This window comes from Tachysurus vachellii, chromosome 6 (genome assembly GCF_030014155.1).
Source record: "Tachysurus vachellii isolate PV-2020 chromosome 6, HZAU_Pvac_v1, whole genome shotgun sequence".
NCBI lineage: Eukaryota > Metazoa > Chordata > Actinopteri > Siluriformes > Bagridae > Tachysurus > Tachysurus vachellii.
In genome coordinates this window covers 1,200,601-1,210,600 of record NC_083465.1, presented here as the reverse complement: position 1 = coordinate 1,210,600, position 10,000 = coordinate 1,200,601, and the positions used below count along the sequence as shown (strand labels likewise).

General features: G+C 42.8%; 2 protein-coding genes across 4 annotated transcripts in view; one reads left to right on the top strand and one right to left on the bottom strand.

Annotated features, from left to right (window-relative positions):
• Positions 1–3,344, top strand: part of tdrd9 (tudor domain containing 9) — a 16,683-nt gene extending 13,339 nt beyond the window's left edge. The window contains exons 27-36 of the mRNA XM_060871303.1: positions 148–237; positions 348–605; positions 724–891; positions 1,361–1,431; positions 1,538–1,647; positions 2,268–2,364; positions 2,464–2,602; positions 2,763–2,881; positions 3,051–3,123; positions 3,207–3,344. Of these exons, the coding sequence (XP_060727286.1) occupies positions 148–237; positions 348–605; positions 724–891; positions 1,361–1,431; positions 1,538–1,647; positions 2,268–2,364; positions 2,464–2,602; positions 2,763–2,881; positions 3,051–3,123; positions 3,207–3,305 (1,224 nt within the window). The 3' untranslated portion in view covers positions 3,306–3,344. The remainder of the gene's footprint in view (positions 1–147; positions 238–347; positions 606–723; positions 892–1,360; positions 1,432–1,537; positions 1,648–2,267; positions 2,365–2,463; positions 2,603–2,762; positions 2,882–3,050; positions 3,124–3,206) is intronic.
• Positions 3,345–4,319: 975 nt separating this feature from the next.
• rtn1a (reticulon 1a) overlaps positions 4,320–10,000 on the bottom strand; it is a 14,882-nt gene continuing 9,201 nt past the window's right edge. For all 3 annotated transcript variants that reach the window (XM_060871649.1, XM_060871650.1, XM_060871651.1), the window contains 6 exons: positions 7,444–7,651; positions 6,508–6,646; positions 6,228–6,297; positions 5,976–6,022; positions 5,632–5,690; positions 4,320–5,486 (listed from right to left, as the gene is read on the bottom strand). In XM_060871649.1, coding sequence (XP_060727632.1) covers positions 5,444–5,486; positions 5,632–5,690; positions 5,976–6,022; positions 6,228–6,297; positions 6,508–6,646; positions 7,444–7,651 — 566 coding nt within the window. In that variant the 3' untranslated portion in view covers positions 4,320–5,443. The remainder of the gene's footprint in view (positions 5,487–5,631; positions 5,691–5,975; positions 6,023–6,227; positions 6,298–6,507; positions 6,647–7,443; positions 7,652–10,000) is intronic.

Genomic DNA, 10,000 nt, shown 5'->3' with positions numbered 1-10,000 from the left:
CTAGTCCTGCACACAGAAGGTCAGAACTAAACACACCAACCGGCTTCTTAGTAAACATTTCCATCACAGGACTTACATTTGTGAAAAAAAAAAAGTAGGTTTGTTAAATGAGTGTGTGTGTGTGTGTGTGTGTGTGTCTGTGTACAGGTGTTTTTTGTGGACTTTGGAAACACTTCCAATGTACCGTGTAACTCTCTGCGGGAACTTCCTGTTGACCTGCAAGCCCTGCCCTTTCAGGTATTATCTCCATGGCAACAATTTAGGCTGTAATTAAACACTTGATCTTTAACGCTGCATAATTAACCCGATAAGTGGTCGCGTAGTGAGGTGTGTGTTTGCGCCCTCAGGCTCTGGAGTTCAGCGTGGCGTGTTTGGCTCCATCGGCGCAGTCGATGATTCGGGGCGAGCAGTGGAGCAGTCAGGCTCGAAACCGCTTCATCACCCTCGTGCATGGCTGTACAGTCATAGTCACACTCTTCTCCATCCTGCACGGCGTTATGCGTGTCCATCTGCACGTCTCCATGGAAACCGGGGACGTTAGCATAGCAGACTTGCTCGTGAAAGAAGGGCACGCTCGACTCTCACCCGAGAGCATCGAAAGCAAGGTAACCGCAGGAAAGCGACCGTGCGATGACGATAAATCTGTACTCGAGTCTGTGACCGCTAATAATTGTTTACTGTTCAAGTGTTCACCTTACTGTCATGTTCTCCTCCTTCCTGTAGAATTCTCACGAGATTCTGAAAGATGTGTATCGGGACCTGAAGGCGGGAAATTTTGCTCCGAGCTCCGTCGGTCCCTCCGTGGCAAAACGCAAAGAGGAAGAGAAGCGGCTCATTGAACGTCTGCTGCTGACCTTCTCTAAACCCAGCTACAGCGCCCCCAAGTGCAAGGTTCCACAACTGCAACCTCCTGCAGACACCATACACTAATATGACGTACATAATTCGACACTTATCTTTAACCCGAGGAACTGTTGAAAACAACCTGCTCGGTTTTACGATGAAATGTGTGTATAAAATAAAATAACCAGGTCAGAGTAAGAGAAGGTGGAACAAAAAAAAAAACATTCTGTCTGACACATTTTTACAATTTTAGATTTAGATCTTTTTGAATTCATGCAGTGGAACCTTAAAAACTCAAGCAATCTAATTTATAACATTTCCCCATTAACCCTATTTCCCCGTTCCTGATCGGTCTCTGTTGTGTATCAGAGGAATGTTTAGGTGCACAGTCCTGTGTCAAGGCGAACTAAACCTCATTTATTTATGTCACTATACGTGTTCATTCCATGCTGATAGAACTATACGGCTGGAGTGAAGGCAGTGTTTGTGTATTTCTTGCCTGTTACTTTATCTGCAGGTTCGGGTTCACGGCCCTTCTACTCCTTATATGGTCACGTTTCACAGCATGAGCAGCAATGCACGCTACAGGTAACACATGGGCGTGTGCACGCGCACACACATACACGTGCACACACACATACACGTGCACACACACCCTTGCTTGGTTAATGCTACTTTTTCCATCTATTTGAAGGTCGGTTGCTATTGACAGAACCAGCATTAACTCTGTGTTGGTGAACGATTATCCTCAGTACCATCACGACAGGATGCTGGTGGCCGGGTCTGTCTCTCTGAGTGCCTCAGGTACCTGTCTGTCTCTCTGAGTGCCTCAGGTACCTGTCTGTCTGTCTGAGTGCCTCAGGTACCTGTCTGTCTGTCTGAGTGCCTCGGGTAGCTGTCTCTCTGAGTGCCTCGGGTAGCTGTCTGTCTCTCTGAGTGCCTCGGGTAGCTGTCTGTCTGTCTGAGTGCCTCAGGTACCCGTCTGTCTCTCTAAATGCCTCAGGTACCCGTCTGTCTGAGTGCCTCGGGTACCTGTCTGTCTGTCTGAGTGCCTCAGGTACCCGTCTGTCTCTCTAAATGCCTCAGGTACCTGTCTGTTTGTCTGAGTGCCTCAGGTACCCGTCTGTCTGAGTGCCTCAGGTACCTGCCTGTCTCTCTAAATGCCTCAGGTACCCGTCTGTCTGAGTGCCTCAGGTACCTGTCTGTCTCTCTAAATGCCTCAGGTACCTGCCTGTCTCTCTAAATGCCTCAGGTACCCGTCTGTCTGTCTGAGTGCCTCGGGCACCTGTCTGTCTGTCTGAGTATTTTGGATTTGTCATTACAGCTGCATTGTGTCCATTGTCATAAGAACTACACAAATACTATTCAGAATAGAGTTGTGTGTGTGTGTGTGTGTGTGTGTGTGTGTGTGTGCGCGCATGCAGGTGTCTCTATTTTGCTAAAAGAGACTACACTGATGCCTCACATCCCTGGCCTTCCTGCCATTGTCACCATGCTCTTCACCCCCATCATGGAGCTTCGGTCTGTCTCACTGCACTACACACACCTGTCATTTATAACTCTGTGGGAATCAGGGAGAGAGAGTGTGTGTGTGTGTGTGTGTGTGTGTGTATCCTGCAGCACTGATGAGGAGCAGACCTACTTCACTGGAGCTCTGTGTGGTTTAGGCTCCAAGTCCAGCACTCATGAACCCATATTGCCAGAGCATGACATTGAGATGTCCTTTGATGTGAAGTTTGACGTTGGTGACATTGCAGAGGTGAGTGTGTGTGTGTCTGTGTGTGTTTGTACTCGTATGTATGTGCGGATATTCAGTAGAATAATTGATTAGCAAATTCCAGTATTGTGAGCAGAGGGGAATAACTGATGACGCTGAAGGTAGATAAGTGTGTGTGTGTGTGTGTGTGTGTGTGTTTCAGATAAATGCACTGAGGGAGACGATAAACCAGTTGGTGTGCGAGGGCCCGAGAGGCCTCCTCCATCTTAACCCAGAGAGGATCTCCTCACTGCAGGGCGACGCTCGAGATCAACTTCTCAGGTGATAATCACAGTACAATAACACCAGTAAGGGGCACGAGGCTGCTGTATTAGAGAAGAAGAACAGTGAGAATATAGAAGATAAAATAGGGAGGACTGTGTGTGTGTTCTTTGTGTCCGTATTGTTAAGTCTGTGGAAGAGATGGTGTGTGTGTGTGTGTGTGTTTCAGGCTGTTCTGTAAAACTCCCCACAGAGAAGACCAGACTCCTGTTTACTATGACAAACCCAAACACTGGAACCAGGTAACACGACTGTATGACATTTACTTGGAGTTTATTTACTTTAATAAAGAGCTCCGTAAAACGTAATAAATGAAATGTTTCAGGTCGACCCGTCCCAGCAGATGGAGTTTATGCAGAAGGATGATGGCAGAATTAAGGGTGTTATGTTCCATATGCATCCCATAACACTGCTGAACATTTAAGTTTGTTATAATACTGTTTAATTTTACTGTAAAATAACAGCAGGGCTTTGATTTTGTCATTTTCACATTATATTGGACTGCAGTTGTGTCCACTAGATGCCCACTGTTGTTGTTGTTGTTTTTGTTGTTGTTGAAGTAAACAAGTTTACACATTGACTGTCAGTGTCTTGTAATATTATTCCTTTGAATCTAGCTGCAGTGTGTAAGTATAGGGGCTTATTGTTCATCAGTCACTACGGAGGCGAGACATCTGTTTCTGTTGGGTCCAGTGACGGAGGAGACGAGGAGGTTCTGGGTCTGAGCCTCGATAAGTCTCAGTAACCGTGGGCTTTGACTGTGATAACGAGGCTGTGGGTAATTGTATGGGGTCAGAATTGTTTCGTTATTCTGAATAAATATACTATGATCCACAAATAAATATAAAGAGTTTCACAAATATTTTTTAAATCAACAAATGCACAATAAGCAAACCGTAAATATATGTTACAAATGTCACAAAAAGAAATGAAATTCACAAATAAATAAAATGGGATTTGCAAATAAAAAAAATATTTATAAATATATATTTAATTGTATTTATTTGTGAATGGCTTCTGTTTGAAACATTTCAAACGTCAAGACGTGCACAAGAATCCACAAATAGGTGGACTCCGCCCACCGTCTACTCCAGCCAATCGGACAACAGTCTCGTGGCGCTGACCAATCGTGGCACGGTCTATTGGCTGCACTAAGCCATTCACAAATAAATACAATTAAATATATATTTACAATTTTTTTTTTTTTATTTGCAAATCCCATTTTATTTATTTGTGAATTTCATTTCTTTTTGTGAAATTTGCTTAAATTTACGGTTTGCTTATTGTGCATTTGTTGATTTAAAAAATATTTGTGAATCTCTTTATATTTATTTGTGGATCATAGTATATTTATTCAGAATAACGAAACAATTCTGACCCCATACTATTCACCTCATGACGCCTACAAACCGAAAGCTCCAGCTAATAAACACACACCTTTTACAGTAGAGAACATTTATTCATTCTTGTTCAATTAATACACGAGTGCAAACAGTTACAGAGTCGATCCCGAGCTCAAATCCAACAACACTGAACTGAACACACTCCTGACTTTACAAAAGCTAAATTACACGACACACGTTTAGATTCTTGTGTTTAACACGCACACATACACACACACATACACACCCATTGGAGAAAATCATTTAGAATATATTAATATTAATGCGTTCGTGCGTAAGCGGCGACGTGTGCGGTTATACGGTGACCGAGCAGGCGCGTGGATGAGCGTGTGAGGTGTTTACTGTTAGACTGAAACCATACAGAAAGAAAGAGTGATAGTTTAATATTATTTACTAAAGACTCATGCTTTTTAATCTGAAGCAAAATGAGAGAAAAAGCAGTTTGCAAATTTTTACTGGTTTGTGACTTCGCGTTGCTTCCCAGGTGTCAGATTTATCCGTACAATTGTGACGTCATCAACTACATCGTGTCGCTTCCTCATTTTCTTTCGTGAAAGTATTTATGAAAGTAACTTAACTATCTAACACTGTTAATACGAAATACTGTCATGCACGTCGTGGATGTAGAAACTTAATGTGTTTTTGTCAAATGGATCATTTAGGCGTATGTAGATTATCGGCACAAACTATATCACAACGATAACCGAAGCTATGACGAAGCTTTGAGACGCTGCCGAGGTTCTTCTGTGATTAACACGCCGTCCGATCAGAAGGGCTCGAGCTAATCGTGTGATGTTATTAAAATACGTGTAGTATAATAATCATAAATCAGGTCATGATCGTGATCGTTTTGTTATTGAGCTCATCTTTTATACACCCTTGTTGACTTCCTCTAGAAAGTGTGCATGAAGTGTGTCTTAAGTGGACGAGTGTGCACTCCTTCGGATATAAAGCTGAGCCTCGACACCTGACGTTCATACAGCGGAAACGTGTTCCTCATGAAGGCTGCAGTGATGCCACCTGATCACTAGAACTTACAAGCTAATAAAGGGGGAAGTGGAAGTCAACAAGGGTCTATTTAAAAATGGGATTGGGACACAGCCTTGCTGCAGTTGTTACTGGCTTTGTTGAGTGGACAGTGGATTTGGATGGAGGGATTTTACTCATCCTTCCTCTTGGCTCCAGGAACCTTCTCCCTCAGTCTGCATTAAACACAATAGAGGAGACACATGTACGCACACACACACACACACACACACGCACACACGCACACACAGGTCTCAGTTGATGGACTACATCAGGTTTGAGTTTGTTACTTAAAAGTGTCTGTGTTCAGTTTTGACTCACTTTGCCATTACAGAGTTCACCTGAGTTCTCACTAGTCCCAGGTACTGATCTATCTGTTTCTGTAGAGAGACACACACACAGAAGGAGAGACCGAAAGAGATGAAGAAAGGCACCAAAAGGGGAGAGACAAAAAAGGGTAACAAAAAAAAAAACAGACAGGAGAGGAGAGAGAGAAATGCTTAATATAAATGTGATGTTTGTTCTCTCTCTCTCTCTCTCTCTCTCTCTCTCTCTCTCTCTCTCTCTCTCTCTCTCTCTCTCTCTCTCTCTCCTCTTTAGTTTTAACAGTAAATCTCTATCTGGTGAAGTGAGACACTGTGGCTAAAGCTTAAATTATATCATACCTGATATTTCTCGTACACAAGCGGCACGGTGAACACGCACACCACAACTGAGGAGAGAGAGAGAGAAAATACACACACACGGGTTACACCTGAGACACCTGTTAGCTAAAAGTCATCAGAATGTGCATGTTTGGTCAGAGCAGCCTGCTCCTGAACTCTGTGTGTGTGTGTGTGTGTGTGTGTGTTTGTTTTCACTCAGAGTGTTCTGGGTTGTGTGTGTAAGGTGTAAAGGTGCATTGTGTGTTTTCTTACCCAGAATGAGAAGAGTGAGGCCGTTAAACAGAGCGCCAACGTATGTCAGCAACCACATCAACACTGTGAACTACACACACACACACCTGTAAGTGCTCAGGGTGTGAACAAGCATCAGTGTGATGAGGGAATTTGTTAATTCTGATAATCATGGGTTCGATATTACGTATTTATTGTGTTCATGACGTCACAAAAAATGAGAGTTGTTAGTAAACCTCCTAACAGTGCTGTGGTGAAAACGGCCAATCGGGAGGTTCATCGGGTCATGTGACCGGCGTACCTTTAAAGAGTCGATCAGGTCCTGCACGAGGAAAAGCCTTCGCAGCTCCTTCAGTGTGTAATTCAAATAGAGCTGCACTTTCTCCACATATTTACTGATCTGCTCAGGAGAGAGAGCGATCTCCTGCTCCAGATACACTCTGAGTAAGGGAGAGAGAAATGGGGTGAGAGAGAGGGAGGGGTAGAGAGAGCGAGCGAGAGAGTATGAGAGATGTGAGAGAGAATACATGAAGCTGGTGTTACACACTTCATCACCTACAGTACAAAGGGATTTTATTAATCAGCGCACTGTTCTGGTTTCAAGAGGAAGTCACATGACCTTAACTGTGTGTGTCAGTGTGATGGAGTGTGTTAGAATCAGGTTTGGATTTGGTCTCGGACTGTGAGGTGATGAGACGTCGAGACGTGTCCCAGCTGTTACACTAAACGTAACGCTCTGAGACCGAGACCGAGCCCTGGATAATGACCCGTGTTTACTTCTATAACATTCCGTTTGTGACCTGCTTGGACACACAGCTTCTGCAGCTCAGTATTCATCTGTCTGTCTGTTTAACGTCATCTGACTGTGAGACTGGTGTGTGTCCTGTGTACAGATTCGTTTCATATCAGGGTTCTGATATTAGGGAGTTGTTTGACTCACGTCATTTCATCATAAACCTCTTTTAAACATCTGAGCTGTGAGGTGGTGGTGAGTCGTGTGTGTCTCAGAGGTGTGTATGAAGAAGGAAGACTTCGACGGTGATCTTCTGGCAGATTCTTCAAGGTTAAAATTAAATTCAGTCACAGGAAGAACACAGCTCAAAACTTTACAGTTTAAGAGTCATTTAAGAGCCGAATGAGTCAACTCTATTGAACTGATTCACTAAGAGGAGACAAAGGAAACATGAAGCAGTCCCTGCATTAACATACACACACACACACACACACAGTTGCTCACTTGAAGGGGTGTCCATCGTCAGTCTTCTGCACAGCCTGCAGAACGGACTTGTACACTCTGAAGCTGATGGTGGTGGAGAGAGCGGCGAGGGCGAGGTACGCCATCACACTCACCACGCTGAACTGAGTCAGAGAGAAGAGCAGCAGCAACACACTGCTGAACAACACGGCCGTCTTTCTCACATCCCGCCAGTGCAGCAGCGCCACCACTGTCCGACACACACACAACACACATGCACGTTCATTAATAGGACACAATTAAATTTTGTGTGTTTACTGTAGGAATATGAGTCCAATTAAAACCATACAACTGAGACATAATTTGCATTGAGTCACATTTTGTTTCTGGACAAAATAAAATAAAGAAAGGGAGATTATATAAAAACACACAGATCGTCTCAAACCTGTTTGTGATAAAAAAAAAAAGAAAGATGTTGAAAAGTTTTAAGGTTTTCATTTGAACTCTTCTGTTAATGTACTGAGAGATTTATTTTTCCTTTGTCCTTCTTTGTCTTTCATAAGAAACCTTCTGCCATGTGGTTACTACAGACAGCTGACGACGTCACACACACACTCTCGCACAACACGCACACACAAGAACACACCCTCACACACACACACACATGCTCTCTCACACAACACGTACACATGCTTACGCACACACACTCTCACACAACACGCACACCCTCACACACACATGCTCTCTCACACAACACACACATACACAGCTTGGCAAGGACGTTTGCTAAAATGTTATCAGCTGTGTTTTGATAAGGCTGTAAAGTTTGCAGGTTACAGAAATGACATGACACACACTTCCTGTCCCACTGTGTTCTTCTACAACGCAATAAATCTGATTAGCTACTGTAATAAAATGGATGCTAATCCAGCTAACTGTTATAACAACATTATTATGTTTTATTTACTGCTAACAAAACTACGTTTACTTTACACTCTCAAACACGAGCTAGCTGATGTAAAAAAGTATGGAGACCAAAATGTCCACCTGGATCATCTGCTTTCAGTCGCTATGGACAGTAAAGATCCTGCTGCCGTGGCGACAGTTTCAATCAGCCTCAGTGATGATGGAGAGAGAGAGAAAGAGAGAAAGACAGAGAGAGAGAGAGAGAGAGAGAGAGAGAGCTCAAGTCTCCTGAGCGATTCTGCCTCCTGTCTCCACAGAGCTAATTTTAGCTGAACAGGGCAGAATGAAATGTCGGCCATTTTATTTCACACTCGATTCAGTGTTAACGTTTTAAATCCTGAGAAGAGGGTCAGGGTTCAAACTTCACTGACATTTCTACAGTGTTTGATCTCGTCTAAGCGCGTGTCAGAAAACCGTGTTTAAGTTTATGCAAATTAACGTTTTATATCGTGGCTAAATTCATGAGATCGCTGTTGCTTGGCACCTGACAAACAGAATATGATGACCGAAGCTAGCGGTTTAAATGGAAACAACCGGGACGTTGTTTATGTACAGATAGAAACAGATGGAGAAAACTTTACCTCAGATGTGTCGACAAATCACTTATATTAATCACATATAACAACAACAGCTAAAGTTAGGATGTCTACGCTAATCATCGGCGGCTAACTCGAACACCTAGGCTTCTGAAGTGATGTGTTAACATGATAACATTATCTAACTTTTTTTAGGCTAATCCAAAATGACTGACATTTATAGACTTTATAATGATGATCTCGATGAATAAGCTGAAAGCTGAGTTTTGTTTATCTTTCACACTTTCACAGAGACTTTTCGTTTCAGATTCACAGGAGTTAACACACTGACATCTCTGTGATTTGATGCAGAGGTTGTGGTTTAAGTCTAACTTATGACAGACCTCATGTTTGCTTCTCTCTACATGCAGGCTAATGTTAATCTAAAACGTAGCAATTAGAATAAATCATTGGTCATCGACAAATTTCATTTAATTCCTCTTGTCTAGCATCAGATTTATGGATTAGCTACTTCGCTAACATAATCACCAAGCTAGCTACATTTACGTTTCATCTGTAAAACCAAGAGAAACAGGTTAAAGGTAGGATTATGTGTTCAGTGTTTTTATCATTTACATTCCCATCTCTCGGAGGTTTTACGTTAAACTTGACTGTAAACGTTGGCTCTTTATTAGTTACTGTTTTTTTCTCTGTCATGTTACAGATTGAGCTGGAACGCCAGTCCCCGATCCCTGACTGTACCTGAGACGGGTGTGAGGTACGATCGGTGAGGTACGTGAGACTCGGTTATGAGACGTTCTTCTTACTTTAGTGGCTAATATATTCTCAGGACTAAACTGAGTCGAGCTCAAAGTAAGACGTCCTGAAGTCTTTAATGTGTAAAGCAGCTGTTCTGATCTGTAACATCTGTTCTCTCAGAGTCTCTACAGAGACTCGGATCAGCGTTCATCAAAATATTCATCAGAGCTGTCAGTAATACAAATAAAATGATTAATAATACATACTAACACTCACTGCTGTTAACACGTCGTCTGAGAAAACATCTACACACACACACACACATCGAATCATATAATACACCAAACAGTTGTGTAAAT